Source organism: Castor canadensis, chromosome 7 (assembly GCF_047511655.1).
Source record: "Castor canadensis chromosome 7, mCasCan1.hap1v2, whole genome shotgun sequence".
In the NCBI taxonomy this organism is placed as follows: domain Eukaryota; kingdom Metazoa; phylum Chordata; class Mammalia; order Rodentia; family Castoridae; genus Castor; species Castor canadensis.
The window spans coordinates 112279012-112299650 of record NC_133392.1 but is presented as its reverse complement, the minus strand read 5'-3'; the positions used below and the strand labels follow the sequence as shown (position 1 = coordinate 112299650).

Here is a 20639-nt window from a genome sequence, read left to right as displayed (position 1 = left end):
CTTTCCCATACCTGAGCTGTAATTATACAAATAGCTTTTGATGAGTGTCAGTGGAGAAGTACTGTGTGTGTATTTCCTCCCTTTGTGCATAAATGCTTCTCTCAAGGATGAAGTGGAGGTACAAAAGTATTGTAGAGGACCAGTCAGCCATGGACGTCTGTGTCTCTGCTTCCTACTTAGCTGGGCTGGTTTGTGTCCATTCCCAGAACTTGCTGCTCACGCTTGAGACTTTGATCTTTCTGTCTCAGCCTGGAAGTTCATTTCCTGCCTTGCTCTTCCCATAAGAATGCCTTCTCTACTGAAAAACTGTACTGTCAATGAGAGTTAACCATCCACTCATACCTGTTTTCCTACTTCTATTTTAGTAGAATTTGTTGACTTAAAAATGATTTTGAGATATGGTATCAGGTGGGAATGAATTTTCATTTTTCCCTCTTGTAAAGATAAGTGTTGTCCTACTGTGTTAAAATAGGACCTCCTTTGCCTACTGATTAACAGGGTAACGCTGTCACTTCAGGTTACAAGGAGGGGTCTGCTTCTGGGCTTTCTCTGTTCCATCTCTCAACTTGTCTATCCCAGCATGCAGGCTGTACTCTTAAATTATTGAAGCCTAATAATACATCTTATTTTTCAATAGAGCAATTTCTTTTACATATTTCTTCTTGTAAAGTCTTAACATATTTCTTCTTGTAAAGTCTTAACATATTTGTGTCCTTGTTTTCTGTGTAAATTTATAATCAGCTTGTCAATTTACAAAAACCTCTTGGGATATCCATTACAACTGTGTTGAAGCTGTAGATTTTAATTTGGAAAGATTTAAATGATGTTACAACTTTTTAGCAATTAACATGCTTTATTTTTTACTTATTAAAGTTTTTTTATTTCTTTCAATTTAAACAGAAGCTATTATAAACCTTTGATTTATTCCTTGATAACTTTACATTTTGTATCACTATTACATTATCTCTTTATGTTGCATTTTCTACTTGTTAGTGTATAGACATTAAATTGACTTTTATATATTTAGTCAATGTATTATAATGTGGTTGCCTTATTTTTTTATAACATGAAAAAATGTAGTGTCAAACATTAGGAAAGGCAAAACCCTGAAATAAAAATATAAGAATCTCTCTTAAACCCACCACTTAAAGTTAAAATTTTAGATGTTTTTTGTATAGCCTTCTAGTGTCTTTATGTTCTCTGTAAATATAGATGAAGTATTTTTAATAAGAATGTTAATATTTAAATTCTAATACAGATTTTTATTTTGGGATTTGCTACACATAATAATAGATACTTTGCAGACAAGCATTTTTCTTTCTCTTATTTCTTTTTCTTATTTTAGTGTATATTTAGTAAGACTTTCGATATTGTATTTAATGGAAGTAATGATAGCTATCATTCTTGTCATTTTTTTTTCTTGATATTTAAGGAAATGCTTTTAATATTTCACCACTGAATATAATGTGTGCTGTAGGTATTGAGATAATCCTTCAGATTAAGGAAATATTCCTTCATTCCTGTTTTCACTGTAGATTTTTAACATGAATGGCATTGACATTGAATTTTATCTAAAGTTTTACTTGCATTAACTGAAACAACCTTAAATCCTTGGATTTAATTTATTGTGATCATATTCATTTTTGCTCATTGTTAGTATTTTTTTTTTTTAAGCAGTACTGGGGTTTGCTAGGCAGGTGCTTTACTGCTTGAGCCGTGCCCCTAGCCCAGTATTTCTTTTAGGATTTTTGCATCCATGGTAATGAATAAGATTGACTTGGAAGTTTTCATTTGTATACTGCTGTTAGTTATGCTGTTAAGATGAATAGTAAAAGTATTTGTCTTTTTCCATTTTCTGAGTGTTTATATAAAATAGTAATTACCAATCCTTCATTTTGGTCAACTAGCCGATAAAACTATGTAAGCCTGTGTCTTCTATGTGGGAAAAAATTTTAAATACTGATTTAGTTCTTTAATAATTATTTCACATTCGTTGTCATAAGATTCATATATTCATGTGTTCTCTTAACTGTTATTATTTCTGCTCCATCCAGTTAGTTCTTTTGAAATTCTGCATGTAAACTGTTTGTCTTCTCCTATTGTTGATTAACATTAAAAGTAATTTTTTCATGTACTACTTTTTGGCGTCCAGCACTGGGGTTTGTACTTAGGGCTTTGCACTTGCTAGGCCTTCAGTGCATTTTGCTGTGGTTATTTTAGAGCTAGAGTCTCAATTTCAGCCCAGGATAGCCTGGGCAGAGATTCTCCTATTTTAAACTTTCTACTGTCACTGGGATGAGAGGCATGCACCACTATGCCCTGCTTTTTTCTATTGAGATGGGTCTTGCAAACTTTTTGGCCTGGGCTGTCCTGGAACCATGATCCTCCCCATCTCAGCTTCCTAAATAGTTTGGGATGACAGGCTCACACTACCACGCCAGCTATTGGTTGAGATGGAGTCTTGCATATTTTTTTGCCCAGACTGATCTCAAACTGAAATCCTCCCAGTCTCAGCCAAGTAGTAATTCTTTTTGAAGAATTAACTTTTGACCTGTGTTGATCTTCTGTATTGTATCATTTCTCTGCTTAATTAATTTTGTTACCATCTTAATGTTGCTTTACTTCTTTGTTTGGTCTTATTCTCCTCAGCCCCCACACCAAATCTTTAGTTATTTGAAGAGCATATTAGTTTTTAATCCTTCTTTCTTTTTTAAAATCCATGTTTACTTGCATCACAAGATGTTAACTTGAATTTCTGTTGTTCAATACCAAGCTATTTCATGCTTGTAGAATTTTTCATACCCTAGGTTTATTTAGAAATGCATTTTTAAATGTCCCCTATGAATATTTTAAAAAATCTTTTTATTACCTACTAACTTCATTTATAATGGAAATTGTTATGTGTATAACATTAATTCTTGCACATCAGTTGAGACTTTTTTTTCCCAGATAGGGTCTTATTATGTAACTCAGGGTGGCCTCAAACTCATTATGTAGCCTAGCCTAGCTTTAAACTTTTGATCTCTCCTGCCTCAGCCCCCTGAGTGCTGGGTTGGTAGAAGTCTGTCATCACGCCTTTTTCTTTTCTTTTCTTTTAAAATGGCCTAAACATAGTTATTATAAATGCTGTATTTGTAATTAAAAAGAATAGCTATTACCTAGTTATAGAGTACAGATTTTTTTTAAGTTGTTAGAGCCAAATAACTAAATTGATTTCTTCAGGTATTTTGTATATTTACTGAGATTTTTGTTGTTAGCAGAACCTAGTGATCACTCATTTTGATTGTAAAATTAGTTTACTTTCTTATGTAGTTTTTTTAGTTTTTATTTTACATGTTTTCAGTTTAACTTATTAGGTGCCAAGATTAAGAATTGTCTCTGTTCCTATGGAATTGCACTTTAATTATTATGTGGACACAGTATGTAGTAATGCTTTAACATCTATTCCCTCTATTTACTGAAAGTATACTGGCTTTCTTTTTTGTATCTGCCTGATATTTTGGCTTGGAATTTTTTTTTTTTTTTCATCTGATAGCATTCAGATAAAACGAATTCAGGTCTCCATGCAACCTGGTTGCATATAAACTTGAACAGTTCTCAGAGATACCTTGTTTCTCCTTTTCCACCTGAAGCTAAGACCAAGGCCAGTAAACATCCCTACCTTCTTCTGTGATCAGGATTTTGGTTTGTTTGGGTTAACCCTGTTTGTCTTTATCCATTGCAGATTAACTGAATTAAACACTTGGGAAACGTTCATTATATGGCCCAATCAAGGCACCCACTCTTCAAGGATTTGGGGAAACCTCTTGAAAAGAATAAGTAACATTAGATTGTTTAGCAAATTGTAGGATTGTCCATTTAACCAGGCTGGCCACAATCTTTGAACTAAGATCTTAATTACAAAGATTGTATCCAGATTAGCATCAGCACTCATTGTGTGATCAAGATTCTGTGGTTTCTGTTTGGCAGCTGTTTAGAAGCACAGGTAATAAGTAGATTTCAGGAGCCTGTGATTATTGCTTGCACAACTGGTAATTACTTGCACAACTCTCCCTCAACCCTTCAGGGGTACAAGATTTATTCTCAGGCCTGGGAATGGGAGCGTTTGTGTCTATAGTCCAGCTTTCTGCCTTGCTTGGCCTCAAGGGGGCACCTGGGACTCAGTAAATCCTTAGATCTCAGAAGGTTAAAAATGAGTAAATACTATATGATTATATTTACATAAATGTGCAGGAAATCCAGTCTGGCATTCCAGAAAGCAAATCAGTTCCTGGAAATGAGGTGTCGGGAAGGATTAGGAAGCAGGAGGGTTGAAAGAGATGTAAAGGAACATTGGGCGGTGGTACTTATGTTCGTTATCTTATTGGTGATGATGGATTAAGATTATATGCTTTAAAGTGTGTACAGTTTCTTAGGTCCTTCATACTGCTGTATAGTGCACTAAAGCTGGTAAAGTCAGAAATTCTCTGTTTTCCTTAAATCTTGTGTTCTTGTGGGACAAGGCAAACAGGATAGTTCAGCACCCGTTACTTTAAAGCAATTTAGGGGTAAGGCGTGAAGACTCACAAAACATGGCATCTGAGTGGGAATGGAATATAAGCTCAGTGAGGGCAGGGACTCTTCGGTGTCACCATTGCTCTATCTCCATTGCTAAAGCACTGCCTGCCACTTAATAGGCACAAAACACACATTTGTTAATTGAAAAAAGAATCCAAAAACAAAGCAACAAAATCTCTGGCTCATGGTCATCAGGGACTAGAGGTGCCCTCAGCATGTGCCTCCTTCTCTAATGGAGTTGGGGCCTCCTGACGTCACACGTTACCAAAACACTTTTTATAAATTTTATCCATCATTTTTATGTGGCTAAAAAGAGTTTCCTGGAGTTTGATCAGTTCATAGGTTGATTCAAAGCCCTGCACATTCTCTATCTATTCACTGGGGTCTGTAGTGAGCCGGTCACTGTGCAGCCCTTCTGGTCATGTCCAAAGGAAGCCAATAGGTGTCAGTCTATAGGGACCAAACAATGAACTGGTTACTTATTTAATTACTCTGGTAGTTTTGTTAGTTCAGGAAAATTCCAGAGATGAACCCAGGGAAGAAAAGATAATGGCCTGCTCCATTCAACCAAAACGCATTTCAATCCATGACAAGGATGTCTGCATTCAGTAAAACTCCAATCCGAGTCCATTAACATCTAAAGCCAGTGTGTAACTGTTCTATGGCAGCCTCTGTTACAGAGAAAAACAACTAATCGCTGAGTTAACATAATATAAGAAATTGCACCTTCACCCACCTGCCACAGAACAAGGGCAACAAATAGTGAGACGAAGGGACTTTGTTTAGTAGAGATGTGTACAGAGGGACATATCTTCTCCAAAGTCAAGAGGTCCTGATGGTGACTAACCTCTCTCTTTAAAAGTTATTATCATTAGAAGTAATTCTTTTTATGTATTATTTATCCTTATTTTTAAAAAGTACATGTTCTCTAGAATTATGAACAAGCAAAAAAAAAAAGACTGAAAATCACCAGAAACTCATTCCTAACACAGGTCTAGGTTAAAAATATAAACTTCACCTTACATAGAAACTACATTTACTACATTTTTAATCATTTAAATGATTAGAAAAAGAAGAAAGTTTTAACAGACTAACTCAAAAAAGAAAACAATTAGCAGGTCTTGGATAAATTACTTGTTTTTTTTTTTTTTGTTTGTTTGTTTTTTGGTAGCCTGCGCTGACCTTGAACTCACAATCTTCATGCCTCCATCTTTCCAGTGCTGGAAGCACAGGCATGTACCACCATGCCCAGCTGAAATTTGTTTTTGTTCTGTCAGGACATGCCAGACTGTAGGTCTAAGGGAAACCTTGTGAAGGCATTTTCCATAGATCAAAATGATCTCTAGTGAGCCTCCTGGTGGCACTTAAGATGTTACGCTGTGCATGTTGTCGGCTTATCCTTAGCAGCAACAAATGATAGTGTCCCATCAGTGATGTTCCACATTATGCCCTGTCTTCTGATTGGTGGTTCACGTGTAAATACTTGTGACATTCAAACATGTTTGTGCACATGTAGAACACATAGTCATGTGGGTGTCGTGCAGAATAGGTGTAAATATTTTCATAGCCTTGTGTATTTTTGTTTTATAATCCAACCAATGAGATAAAAGAGCTCAAGGAGAAGTGTAACTGTTTCTAAATGAAAATTAGCAAACCACTTTGGTACTGTGAATCTGAGTTCTTACATAAAAATACTTCTTAGTGGTTTCTGTGAAGAAGAGATTTTTTTTCTTAATTAAAAGGCTGGAACATTTAAAGTAATTTGAATTTAGTTGTTCTCTTTAAGAGACTGGGAATATTAGATTTAAAGGATGTTTTTTGTTGGAGGAGATTTACATCTAATTTATTAATACACTGATGATAGGGAAATATTTCACACTCAAAATGAGTGATAAGGACTTCTCAACCCCAAATTCTCAGGAAGCTTTTAACTTCTGTTCTAGAGCCATAGTCATATATTAAATGCAGAAACAGAAATGCAAAAACCCACACTAGTCTGTTTGTCAGAGAGCCATTCTTTCCAGGACACCTAAGACAAGTTCTAGTACAAAAACAATCAGGCAAACAAAAGTGAACGACAAGCACATATTCTGTTACTTTTCAACCAAAGAGAGTAGATACCTATAGAACCAACTGAGAATAGATAATCCTCCCAACAAATGCCACCAAATGAACAACCATAAAACCAAACTCCATTTATTGGTGCTACTCACAGGCAATAAGTTACAGCCCACATATGTAGTAGAACCAGACTTGACCTAGTAGCAGAAACAAAAACATAGAATTAGAAATAAAAGCACCTGAAACGTGCATTCACCAAGGGAAGGTGAGGAACCACAGGCACGACTGTAGAGGAGAGGTGATCTAGATGCTCTCCAGATCGTTGGTTATAATAGTATTTGGCTTATCCTGCTACCCTCATCTTGGTTTCTGGAGTTGCCTGTGGCATGAACCTGGGCTGGGGCCTCCGCATGTGCTTTGGGAAGCTCCTCAAAATCTCAAGTGAGGCGGGCACAGAGATTGGAACTGAAGCAAGCATCTTGGGAGTGTGGGGAGTACGAAATGATTCTTGTGGTTTGAAGTGACTTAAAGACGGGAAAAGACAAAGTTGCCGCCCAGTGCTCTCATGCTGCTGTTTCTGCGTAAAAGCAAATTCAAAGGAGAAACCCTTACATGCTCAAACAGTGGGAATACTGAGGACAACTCAAAGTGGTGGTCAAAGAGCCTGATGAAGAAGCCCTGATGGAATTACTGACCCATGCCAAAATGCTAGGGCTCACCATGAGTTTAATCCAAGTGCTGAGTGCTAGGCACACTCAGATTGAACCAGGCTCTCAGACCATCCTAGAAATCAGGCCAGGATGAGCAGACAACTCAATAAGTTACCAGCCACCTCACACTTTATTAGACAGACTTTTGTGTGATGCTCCTATTGCAAGTGTTTGAAATCTGTCAAATTCTAATGATAAAAATTGAATTTCTTCCCCCCCAAAATAAAATAAAATAAAATAAAATAAAAAGATCAAATTCTGTTGCTGCTTGGAATTTACTGTAGTAGCCAAAAAATCATGTAGATGGACTTAAACAGCTCATGAAGACATCACGGTTAATTAGTTCCAGAAGGTGAGTCTTTTTGAGCATCTCAGTGGGACTTCCAAAACTATCAAAGTATCTAAGTTAAGAAAAAATAAAGCCATGACTCATAAATTCATGCTAAACATGCAGGTGCCAGGTATTTGTTTAACTCATTAACAAGAGAACCAATGAGATGGTAAGCGTGGTGCAGACAGACGAGTTAACACTGAGTCTGACTTGTTCTCTGCCCTCGTGGAGATTGTAGTCTCTTGGCCTCATGTGGATGCCTTGCTCCAGCCTTCTTTGCCACAGGGAGAGCCTGGCCCCACCCATACCCTTCTCTCACTTGCAGCGGAAAGATTCCAGTATCTGGCAATCCATGCTGAGACTGTCGGAGATTAGGACATGCTTATCTTGTATGCTTTTCAGGAGCATTGGTGGAAGCTAGTCAATAAGTTAGTTTGCAAATTTCCCTTAAATGTATCTTTAAATGCTATTAAAGATAATTCATATGTCTTAATATTATTCTCAAATCCAAATGTTTTTGTTTTAAATATTGTCTTTCACATAGAATAACCTCCTGGGAAAAAGTTTTACTGAAAAGAATTCATTTGACTTTATTCTTCATTTCATTCACCTTTTATTTTAAAATTTAAAAAATTTAAAGAGACACAACAATCACATTTCTCTTGTCACTTAATGAGTATTTCATTTTGGCATCTTTATCTTCATCATTCTTGCATTTTAATAATTTTTAATTTTCTGGATATATATATAATTACTGCTTTGATTAGACATTAGAGAAATATGGGTGTGTTTTCTTTCATGAGTCCCAAATAGTGTCTCCTGTTTTGGAGGAATTTATCACATGCCTTCTCTGTAATGGATCAGTCATTGTCCACTTACTGAAGCATCTCCTGCCATTAGTGTTTCTGTTATACAAGGCATAATTGAATGTACTTTATTGAAGTCCTGTAGCAAAACAAATTTTAATCAGTTACTGGAGTATTTGCAGAAGGCTTGGAGCTACAGACTCGTATTCTGTTTAGCAGCTTGGCTGTCTCTAAAGCTTGGCATGTTTTATTTTTCTCCACGTTCACAAAAATATCTCTGTTCTGTAAAGGTAATCCGATCATAGAATTTTGTTCTACTTTAATTATCTGTGTGAGTCAAATATTGATGTGCTGTATCATTTGGTATGTAAATGGAAAGCATGTGTGGAAAAATAATTATTCATCATAAAGATTTCACTGTCTAAAAACATTAAAATGTGGCCATCCATGAGTTATAGACAAATGCCTTTTCAGTTACAACACTTTGGTATTTCAATTCAAGTATTTTTTAAAGGATGAAATCTATAACTTTTATAATTGAAGAAAATTTAGGTGTAGAATATGTTAGTTTTTAATTTCAATTATTTTGTTAATAACAAAGAAGATTAAATTTCCCAATGTAAAGAAAATTTATACAACTGGCTTTCTTACTAGAGAAAGGAGTGCATCTTCTAACTAGGGCAGAGTCTTCAAAGCTATGCTTTCCAATTCCTGTTCTCTACATTGCTGTTTACATTCTGGAGTCACTCATACAATAGCATAGTCACAAAAGAACAAATTGCATTTCTTTAACAATCCTTGAATTATGACTGAAGTTGACTGTTGTCAAAGTACGTCCATATTATCTTTTTATCCTTTTTTTTTTTCCATTGAAGAGAGTTTTGTCTGAAAGCAATTAATTGTTCTCTCAAATTTTGCATCTTCAGAGGCGAGGAATGGCTCCACCTCCAATGAAACTGCCTCCTCCTTACAAATCTCCATCATCTTCAGACAGTGATGAAAGCGAAGGAGAATGTTCACCAGCCGAGAGTGAGTTCCTTAGCATTACCGAGAGTAGGTGCAGAATTTATTAAATTATGCTATATGACTTGTAAATGATCAAATAGACGGCTGTAGGCTCTTCCAAAATGTGCATAAACATAGGCTAAAATAGAAGATGTTATTGTTAAAACTCCTGTGGCTTTATTTCTTCCTTTGTGTTTTTCTTTGACATTGACAAAGGGATATTGAAGGAAGCTGTGTTGTTCAATGTTGTACCGGTAGTCCTTCCTATTTTCACTATTTGGTTGTGAATACAAAAATGCTGAGAAGTCCTTGGAATTGGAGTTTGACCTATAGGAATCTGAGTGGGTCATAGATGTCAGCTCTCAATTACTTACCTTAAAAAGTAATGGTGATATTGCTAATTTGAAATTACAGGAAATCCAAGTCATATTTAATCCTTTGGAATTCATTTAATGATTTTCCTTTGCACTAGCTGATCAGATATACATGCAAATGTATACTAAATGGAGGCTTTATTTTTTAAAATGTGCATTTCTTTTATGCATATATAGTACATATAGTTGGACCTGACTGCTAATGTTTATGGAATTTCTTTTGGGAATGATGAAAATGTTCTAAAAGTAGATGGTGATGATGGTTGTACAATTTGTAAATATACTGAAAACTACTAACATATACATTATAAATGGGTTAATTTTATGGTATATAAAATGTTTCTTAATTTTTTTTCCTTCAACAGTATAGAAAAGGATTTCAATATAGAAACTGAAAAAGTTAAATTTCTGGCTCCAGCACTTTCAGAGCGTGACTTTAAGTATGGCCTCTTCTCTAAAAAAGGGAGGGTTGTAGTGAGGATTGAAATAAAACAATGAGGCCTTCAGAGTACCACATAGTGAGTCTTCTACAGGTACTATAGCTATTACAGTTATTAATAATTATTAAATTAAGTATATTTTTCTAAATATAATAAATATATAAATAAAAATATTAAAGTAAATATAACTACAATAATCAAGTTAAGTTCATACAAATTTGATTTGTACTTTACAGAGTCCTTGACATACACATTATTTTCACAGTTTCTGAGAGGTTTTTTAATTTTTTGGTAGTGGTAGGGGTGAAGTCCAGGGACTTGCACATGGGAGGCAAGCACTCAACCACTGAGCTGCATTCCCCATCCATTATTTTCATCATTTATTGGACAAATCTTGATTGAATAACACCTGCCTTTTAGAAACAGTTTTGAGTGAGTCTGTATGAAATGAATTAAACATGACTCCTTTTTTCTTGGTGGGGTCGCCAGCCTTGCAGGGAGAGCATAGAGGCATAGGGACAACATTTGATGTTGACTGCGGCACTGTGGTTCTCAACCTGTCTTTGGAGAGCTATGTGTGGTGGATCCCGCTGCCATGCCTGAGCACACTGTCATACACCCTGTGTTCTGGTCTAGACTCTAGAGTGCCTGTGCAGAATATCAATAGGTAGTGACTATTCATCATTTCTCAGATGCTGGAAAGCTAGATTTTGCTTCACTACTAAGAACTCTGATTTAGGTGTGCAATTAAGACTATTCAAATCCTTGTTCCTGACTTAATTGTGTGTTCGTATACCTCTGCATGGCTCACATTTGCTTATCAATAAAGAGACAAGGAGATTCTTACAATAACTTGCCTAATAGGGCTGTTGTGATAATTAGAGATGATAAAGCATTTGAACAGCTTAATATACGAATTGTGATACCAGTTGGGCATTGGTAGCTCATGCCTATAATCATAGCTTGAAGGGCTGAGATCAGGAGACCTCATCTCCAAAATAACCGAGCAAAATGGACTAAAAGTATGGCTTAAGTGATAGAGCACCTGCTTTGAAAGTGTGTAGCTTTGAGTTAAAAACCCAGTTCTACCTCCCTGCCCCACCCCTGGAAAAAAAGTTTGATACCTGGTAAGTACTCTGGTTTCCATGTGCCAGTCATTATTCTAAGTTCTTTACATGTACTATTACAGCAGTCAACTTAATAACTTTGTAAGAACTGCCCTTATTCAAAGAAACTGAGATTTGGGGAAATGAAGAAATGTGTCCAAAGTCATACAGCTAATAAGTTACAGGCGTTGGGTTTAAACCAGGCACTATGACTCCAGAGCCTGTACCATCGTCTGCATTTGCTGTTTCTTAAAACACATTACTGTAGCAGAAAAAGAAACAAAGCGGCAAGGGTACCCTTATGATTCTCATTTCTATGCCATAAGATAGGCAGCCCAGCAGCATACTCCCCAAGGCTGCAAGCTCACGTGCATGTCACGTGTACAGATATACACATGGCATCGGTGGGGTTCAGGAAGGATACCAGTGTACACTAAACGTGGAAGAAGACTCCCAATATGTTCAAAGTATGAAATCTTACATTTCACAGATTATCTAGCAAGCTTATTTGGGCTGTATAGTGACTCTATTTATTTTGGTCTCTATTTTTTTCCTTCTCAATGTGAGTTCCCTTCCTATCCTATCTCATTGATTTTACTCTTAACCTCTCCAAGAGTTGCAAATGTATTGGAGAATTTATTAAATAGTTCTCATTCAAAATGTGGGCAAGCCTAAAAGCCTGTGGCCTTCCTGTATTTCCTTTGGAGTGGTTCTTTGTTTTTCTTTATTTCTTAACTCTTATTAATACTCTGCTCCAATCTGTCCCAAACTAAAGATAGATCAAGTCACTGTTTTATTCTTACATCTTTTCCATTTACATATTTTATGAAATATTACATACATTTCCCAGAGTCTGTGACTCTGGAGTGTACAGCAGGAGTTCAACTCCTTGGTCCACAACGAAGTAATGACTTAGAGATCACAGACACAAGATGTGCATGGATGAGACAACATTAAGTAGTCTGGTTAAGAAAGTGCAAATAAGATCTAAGTGACAAGGAGCCAGACATGCAAATATCTGGATCACATGGTCATCACAAAGATTAAGGTTTTGTGAGACTTTGAGCACAGTAACATGTCTTAAGTGTATTAGTTAGATTCCCATTGTTGTGACAAAACACCCAAGAAAATCAACTTAAAGAAAAAAAGGTTTATTTTGGCTAATGGTTTCAAAGGTTTCAGTCACTTTGGGCCTGTGCTAGCCCAGTGATGGCAGGAGCATGTGGTAGTGGAGTGCTTACTTCATGGTGGCAGCAAATAAAAGAGAGAGAGAAGGAGGAGCCTGGGTCCCAATGTCCCCTTTGAGGGCATGCCCCAGTGTCCTGACTTCCTTCCTCGAGGCCCCACCTCCCAATAGCACCATGGGCTGGTGACCAAGAATTTAGCACATGAACCTTTGGGGAACATGTCCAAACCATCACAATAGTTGATGTAGATGGGCAGATGCAGCGGAATATGCATATGTAATTGAGGCAAAAGTCTTGTGAACATTAATTACCTGTATATGTGATGAACTTTATTCTTTTTCTATTTCATTTTTTAAATGCTGGTTATAATTCAATTTATTTCATGACCAACAAATGAGTTTCAACCTGTGTTATGAAAGGCACTAAGATAGATCAGTGGTTTTTAAACTAGAAGGCATCAAAACACTTGTCAAGCTTGTTAAAACATTAGGCTGAGGCAGGAGGATTCTGAATTTGAGGCATGGGTTATATGGCGATACTTTCTCCCTCAACAAAACAAAATTAAACTAACAAAAAGGTGGGAACTCAGCACTGCCTCATGAAACCAGCAAAAGAGCATTCTAGCATAAGAGCTCTTCTAGGAGATTATGAGATGATGTAGGTTAGGAAAAGAAAGTATATCAGGAAGGCTTCTGTCGTGGAACTTCGGTAGTCAACTAAGGCATGCGGGCAAGAGATGCCACCCACCGTTGAGTTTAGCACCAAAGAATTGAGAAGGAAGAAGAGAAAGAGGATGCTTGATAAAACAACCATGGTAATTATTGTTCAAGTTGATGTGAGATTAAATGTTATGACCAATGTGCATAGTTCGGCACACAATAGGCATTTATGTTTCAGATCCCTTATCTTGCATTGTTGAGCACATTCCATGCTATACTGCTGACTAATTCTAAGAAGGCTTATAATCATTGGTTGAAACAAAGTTACTTGAATTTTGATTAAGAATTATGAAACAATAAAGAGTTAAGAAGCAAGATACTACATCAGTGTTTAGCTGTTAACAAAACCACCATTATCAAAGACTGAAGGATTTGTCAGTGGTACGGATTGATGGTACACAATTTATTTTGGGGAAATAGCCATCAATACCAAAATTTTAAAACCACATTGCCTTGTGAAAGAGAAGAGGTCACTATCCTATGGTGACTTTAAAGTCTCTGTTTCTAGCCTTAACTGCTCTCTGGTCTCCTATCCCAGTTTTCAGTTGCTGTTGGAACAATGCCATGTGGTTTTTCCACTAGCCCTATAAATCCTTGTGTGTCTTCCGCTAAGGCTACCTTTTGCTCCCGCATCCTCCCCAACCTTTTTTTATTTGGTGGTGGTGGTGGTACCAGGGATTAAACCCAGGGCTTTGAACATTCTAGGCAAGTGCTCTACCACTGAGCTACATCTCAGCCCACTTTTTACTTCCTATTCTGTTTTAAATAAAGCCATTTCCAGGTCTCCTATCTCTTGTCTCCCAGTGAAACTTCTCTTCTGTTTAATTTTTCTCTTCCTGACAATGAAGGTAGGTGAATTATCATCCCCATTCTCTTACATTTGTAGCTTCTTTCACATTTTTATTGACACAATTTTAGTAAAGCACAGGAAACGTCATAGTTGTATGGACGGTAGGACATCCATTCTCCCTGCCTTTCAGTGCATTCCCATGTGGTATTCAGAGGAATCTTTCAGGGAGATATTCAACCTACAGATTTCAGCTCAATGTCACCTTCTTTGGAAAGCATTCCCAACTCCTTAATTCAATACAGGTTCTTACATTTTTCTTTTATACCGCTTAACAAAAAGTAGCTTTTAGTATAATTGTTAGATTAGTATCTGTCTTCCCCACTTAAAGCCTTTCAGTTCCATGAAGTTAGTGCTGGTCTCTGATCTGATTCGCACATGACAGACACTTAGCATTTGGGACAGTTGAATCCAGGGGGCATGTGAGTCACATATTCAGCAGAGGGTATGATGAAAATCCAGATTTGACAAGCCCAGTCATCTGTCAGGTGTCAGAGCATTCTGTGCCCAGCAGCCTGACTTCTCTTTCCCAGTATGACATCCATCCTTAGCTGGAAGCTGCCCTCTGCAGAAACCCAGCTTGGATCCATCCCTGAGGTTAAATGCTGTCACACCACCTGAGGCATTCATTCCTTTTCGCAGCATAGAAGAGGGTGGTCAAAATGAAGCACTGAGACTGTTACCATAGGCTTGACTCTTGGAGCAGACAAGGTCTGAGAAATTCAGAGTGCAGCTGACTTGGGTATTGTCACTTGGCTGTTGATCTGGCTCATGCTCCAGTACCTTGCATCTTCTTATTTTATTTTAATTCTTGTCTTTTGCTTTTTGGTTTTGTTGTTGTTTGTTTACTTGGTTTTTTTGTTTGTTTGTTTTTTGACACCGTGTCTTAGTATGTAGCTCAGACTAGCCTCCTCTGTCGCCTCTTGTATACACGTTACCTCTTCTGATCTCTCGCAGCACCCTGGTGAAGGGTTATGTCCACCTTAAAAGTAAGGAAGCTAAAAGAGAGAGCTGCAACCTGACCCAGGTCATGTGACTAGAGAAGCTTAGTCAAGGTGTGTTCTGTAATAAGCACATGTAATATTTGTCACTGTGACTGCTTATTGTAAAAAGTGCGGTAAGCCATCTTTATAGATGTAGAAATACACACAGACATATGTATTCACATGGATAGTGAAAGTCTTAGGCTGTCCACTAGAGGCTGAATTATTTAGTTAAAGAACATGCACAGTTAGATGTTTTATGGGCCAGAGTGTACTTCAGTGGTGCACCACTTACGTAGCATGTGAGAAGCCCTGAGTTCAATTCCCAATATCACAAAATTTTTTTTCATTATGTTGCCAAGCAGGTCTTTGAAAAGAGGAAAATGGATTCTCATTTCTACAGTATATAAGAATTCCTTTTCTTCTCACAACCTCTCCAACAATCATTAGTAGAATTTTTCAATCTTTTTTTTTTTTTTTTGTGGTAGTAGTGGGGTTTGAACGCAGGGCCTTGCACTGGTTAGGCAGGTACTCTGCCACTTGAGCATTCCCCTATACTCCCACCCCCTTTTTTTTTTTGCTCTAGTTATTTTTTGGATAAGGTCTTGCGTTTTTGCCAGCCTGGATTAGTGATCCTCCTACCTCCCATGTAGCTCAGATTGCATGAGTAGCCACCATGCCCAGCTTATCTGTTCAGATAGGGTCTCATTAACTCTTTTTTTGCCAGGCTGCCCTCAAATCTCCATGTTCCCAATCTCCACCTCCTGAGTAGCTGGGATGATAGGTCTGTACCATCATTCCCAGCCCTAAAATCTTAAGTGATCTGATAGGCAATACAATCTGCTTTTCATCTTAATTTGAATTTTCTTTCATTATTAGTGAGACTGAACATATTTTTTATACTTGTCCAAAGTTTGTTTGTTGTTTGTTGCATACTGTCTGATTTTTGTTTTTCTATAGTTGTTCATGTCTTTTTCTGACTATATATATTTATATATGTATTTAAAATGTTTACATAACAAAAATTATTATTATTTTCCTTTAGAGTGCTGCTATGAAAATATGAAGGACCTGTCCCTGTACGTGCCAAGAAAAAAAATAAATGTACTTTATTGATGTACATTAATTGTTCAAGGGAGTTTCATTGTGATATTTCCATAGATGTGTATAGTATACTTAAAACAAGTTCACACCCTCTCTACTTCCCTTCCCCCTTATTTCAAGTAGTATATAATAGATTTCAGTATGCTGTCTTCATATGTGTGTGTGTGTTTATATATATATGTAATGTACTTCAGTCCTGTTTGCCTTCCAATACCCTCTCCTTTGCCACTGATTTCCCACCCCCCCAAGATAGCTTCCCTTATGCTCATATCCTATTGTCATTATTAGAATCATCATCATCTTTTCGTCATCATCATAATTTAGTTCTAGATTCAACATATAAGTGAAAGCATGCTTTTTTATCTTGGCCTATCTCATTCAATGTGATGACCTCCAGTTCCACCCATTTTTCTGCAAATGATATAATTTCATTCTTTATGGCTGAATAATACTCCATGGTGTATGGTCTCTGTTTAAGATTACAGTGGTTCTTTGCAAATATACTGATCTTATTTTTACTATCTCAAAATGAATACTTCATATTCTTAACTCTAAGTAGGCACCTGGGTCTATTTCTAGACTATATTTAATGTAAATATGAAATGAATTTAATTGCTGCAGGTTCAAACCACGTTTCTGAGCAGGAATACCACTGTTGGCTGTGGGCAGGGTGATACCTCATTGTATGAGATTATCCCTCGGCACCCAACCTACAAGTAACAGTAGAACTCCAGTTCTGTGTAGACAAGGGGACACTTGACAATGAGTGCAGACCTTTTTTATTTTTTTGGTAATAAACCACATTTCAAAAGGCCTTAGCTTAGTATCCTAAGCTTAAAAATAATTGAAATTGAGCAGGTCAAGATAGCACACTTCTGTAATCCCAGCACCAGGAGGAGCTCCGTGGTAGAGCGTTTGTCTAGTACACACAAGGAATGGGTTCAATCCCCAGCACCACACACACACAAATGTTACAGAAAGTGGTCCAGAAGTGTTAGCTACCACTTTTTATTGTCATCAGTAATCATACACAGTTGTTCAGTGTGTGCTAAATATCATACAAAATAAAATTCTGGCATATGAATATATTAAAAATTTGGGAGGTGAGCTGTAGCTTACTTGTAGTGTATGTGGTCGGCATCTGTGAGGGCTTAGGTTCAATTCCTAGCACCAAAAGGAAAAAGAATACATGAAAAAATTTTCTAAAACTTATCATACTTTAAAAGGCAATGTTTTAGCATTCAGCATTCTTGAGCAAGGTGGGGACTTCCTTAATATTGTCTGCTGTGCCTGTTCCTTGCCTTGGCACACTAGGACACTTCGCAGCATCTCACTTTCCTCTCTGGACTAGAGGTGGATTCTCTCAGAAGTATTGCTGTGTGAATTTGTCAGTCATCCTTACTATGGAACTTTGATGTGCTGAGGTTGACATTTTACCTTTTATTTCAGTTCTATGAATGTAGGAGAAATACACAGGACATTTTTTAAGAAAAAAAATTAATGGTATAAATGGAATTTAAGAACTAAAAGTAAGGCTGGTGGAGTGGCTTAAGTGGTAGAGCATCTGCCTAACAAGCGTGAGGCCCTGAGTTCAAACCCCAGTACCACCAAAAAAAAAAAGGAACTAAAAATACAGCTTTTAAGGATTGCTTTATCCAATGTGAGTACTAGTTTACCAAACAGTCCTATGAAATTTATGGCATAACTCAATCTCTACTATTCTGAATACTCCTTGACTAATGAAGGGTATAATGTTCCTTTTAATAATTTTAATATAAAAGCTAGCAGATTTCATCCTCATCTTTTTTTTTTTTTTTTTTTGTGAGACTGGGGTGCAAACTCAGGGCATTGCACTTGCAAAGCAGGCACTGTACCACTTGAGCCATGTCTCCAGTTCATTTTGCTCTGGTTATTTTGGAGATAGTGATCTCACAACTATTTGTCCAGGCTGATCTCGAATCTTGATCTCCCCAGTCTCAGTACTAACCACTAGCACTTGGCTTATCCTCATCTTTAATTGTAGTATTTACGCTTAGAATAACAAGTGAAGATAGTACTTCAATTAACTGATCAAATTTAAGCATAGCAGGCACATGTCACAGGAAGAGATTGATTGATTGATTGATTGATTTATAGAGGTACTGGAGTTTGAACTCAGGATCTCATGTTTGCTAGGCAGATACTCTACCACTTGAGCCACTCTGCCAGCCCAGAAAGAGACTTGTCACTCTGGGCTATGTGGAGAATGCTAACATCAGAAGTAACAGTAGATCCATGTGCAGCCATTTGGGTTGTTGCCATTCACATGTGGTTTCATGCCACTGCTAGCCTGTGCTGTCACTGGACCACTCACCTGGTATGGTTCAGAGGTGCCTGAAAGGTGTCTGAATATCTTGCAGGTCTTGGGCCTTGCAGAAGCCAAAGCCAAGTAGAGGAGGCTGGCACCATGGCTCAGATGATAGAGTACCTGCCCAGCAAGTGAGACAAGCCCCAGTACACCACCAAAAAGGACAAAGACAAACAAAGCAAAATCTGAAGCCAAAGGTGAAGTTTTAGGGTCCCTAGTGTTTTTTCACTTGAAAAAAATTGCTGAGGAATATATACTACATTACCTTGAGAAGTTTAAGAAAAAACTTCTACTTTCTACTTTACTTAATCCACTTGAATCATATGTAATAATAGCTGCTTATTTGGAAAGAATAAAGCACTTTGTCTGACAGATCAATAATAAGAAAATAACCAATTCCGATTTTTTAAATGGGTAAAAACTGGAAATGACATGTGAATAGTTAATAAACACATTAAAAAGTGTTTAATATCCTTGGTCAGGTGTGGTGGCTGAATCCTAGCTCGTTGCGAAATGGAGATCAGGAGGATCCTGAGAGGGTCGAGGGGGCGGGGGGTAGGGGGAGAAGTTCACAAGACCCCATCTCACCCAATGGCTGGGCATCGTGACGTGTCTGTCATCCCAGCTACATGAGAAGCATAAATAGGAGGATTATGATCCAGGGCAGGGCAGGTTTAATACAAAAAATAAAAACAAATATACTGTCTCTTCAACAAAATTAGAGATAAGGGCAAAATAGTTTCTGCTGGGTAGCAAGGGGATGGGGGGAGAGGGAGGGGGCAGGAGGATTAGGGAGGGAGGGGGTGAGGGAAGGGGGAGAAATGACCCAAACATTGTATGCACATATGAATAAAAAATAAAGAAGTAAAAGCAAAAAAGGATGACAAAATGGCTCAAGTGGTAGAGTGCCTGCCTAGTAAGCACAAGGCCCTAAGTTTTACCCCAGTACTGCCAAAGAAAATGGGGGAGGGGTGGCGCTTAATACCAGGGAAATGCAAACTAAAATATTACAGCTTCACTAACGTGATTTTTAATTTAAAAAAAAATAGGCAACGAGATCTGTTTACATACTGCTCAAGTGGAAATTAAAATGGTATAGCTATTTTGGATAATAGTTTGACTGTTGTTAAAAAGTTTAATACAGTATAGGCTTACTATATAACCCAGAAATTTTACTTGTAGGTATATACCCAAGACAAGTGAAAATACCTGTCCACATAAATACTCCTCCATGGATGTTTATAGCAGCATAATTCTTAGTACCCAAAAACTGCAAACAAGTTAAATGTCCATCAACTGGTAAAATATTGTATATCTATACACTAGAATGCTATTCACCAATAAAAAAGAACTAAATATTGATACATGCTCATTAAGTAATCCTGATGAAAAAAGACTACATACTGTATGATCCCATTTATATAAAATATCCATTAAAAACAGATATATGGCAATAAAAAGCAGCCTGGGCTGATGCTGGAATAAGGCTTGGTGGAATTTTGGGGGGGTTATAGGAATGTTCTAAAACTGAATAGTTGTGATGATTTCACACTCTGTAAATTTTCTAAAAGTCATTGGCTATTATACTCATGGTATACAATTATACTTAATACAGTTTCTTAAATTACTTCAAAGTTTCATTTTATAAATAATCACATTTGCAAGAGATAGTTAAAACGTGCACAATGGTGTAGTTTAAAGGAGAGGGAAGAAATTCAGGTAATATATTACTTTAAAGAAGGAATTAAGCTATATGCAGTGTGAAAAACGGAATGCTCTGCTGGAGTTTGTCTGGTTTTACAGTCGAGGATCTGAAGGTCAAGAGTGATTAATGAGCCCAAATCATAGAATTCAGTCTCCATGTGGGAAGCGTGGAACCAGGTCTCAGTGGGTGCTCAGGGCCACAGTGGGTGCTTAGCGCCTCCCTGCCAGTGTTTTCCTCAGTATTTTTAGCACGAAGTAAGCTCATGATAAACAAAGATTTATTGAGCAACTAGTAGCATTTTGGGTTGAAAATGACTGTTTTATATCACTGTAGACTCTAGTTGATCTCCACCTTGCC

At 37.2% G+C, this 20639-nt stretch overlaps 1 protein-coding gene and 1 pseudogene across 19 annotated transcripts in view; both read left to right on the top strand.

Annotated features, from left to right (window-relative positions):
* Patj (PATJ crumbs cell polarity complex component) overlaps positions 1 to 20639 on the top strand; it is a 353456-nt gene that overhangs the window by 134886 nt on the left and 197931 nt on the right. For 13 of the 19 annotated variants that reach the window (XR_012449877.1, XR_012449876.1, XM_074079930.1 and 10 more), the window contains one exon: positions 9392 to 9518. Coding sequence is in view for 17 of the 19 variants with exons in the window: in XM_074079930.1 (XP_073936031.1) it covers positions 9392 to 9518 (127 nt within the window). In the remaining 2 variants the exon portion in view is untranslated. The remainder of the gene's footprint in view (positions 1 to 9391; positions 9519 to 20639) is intronic. The other 6 variants (XM_074079945.1, XM_074079944.1, XM_074079946.1 and 3 more) reach the window with 1 other exon arrangement.
* LOC109703003 (peptidyl-tRNA hydrolase 2, mitochondrial-like) lies at positions 150 to 9384 on the top strand (annotated as a pseudogene).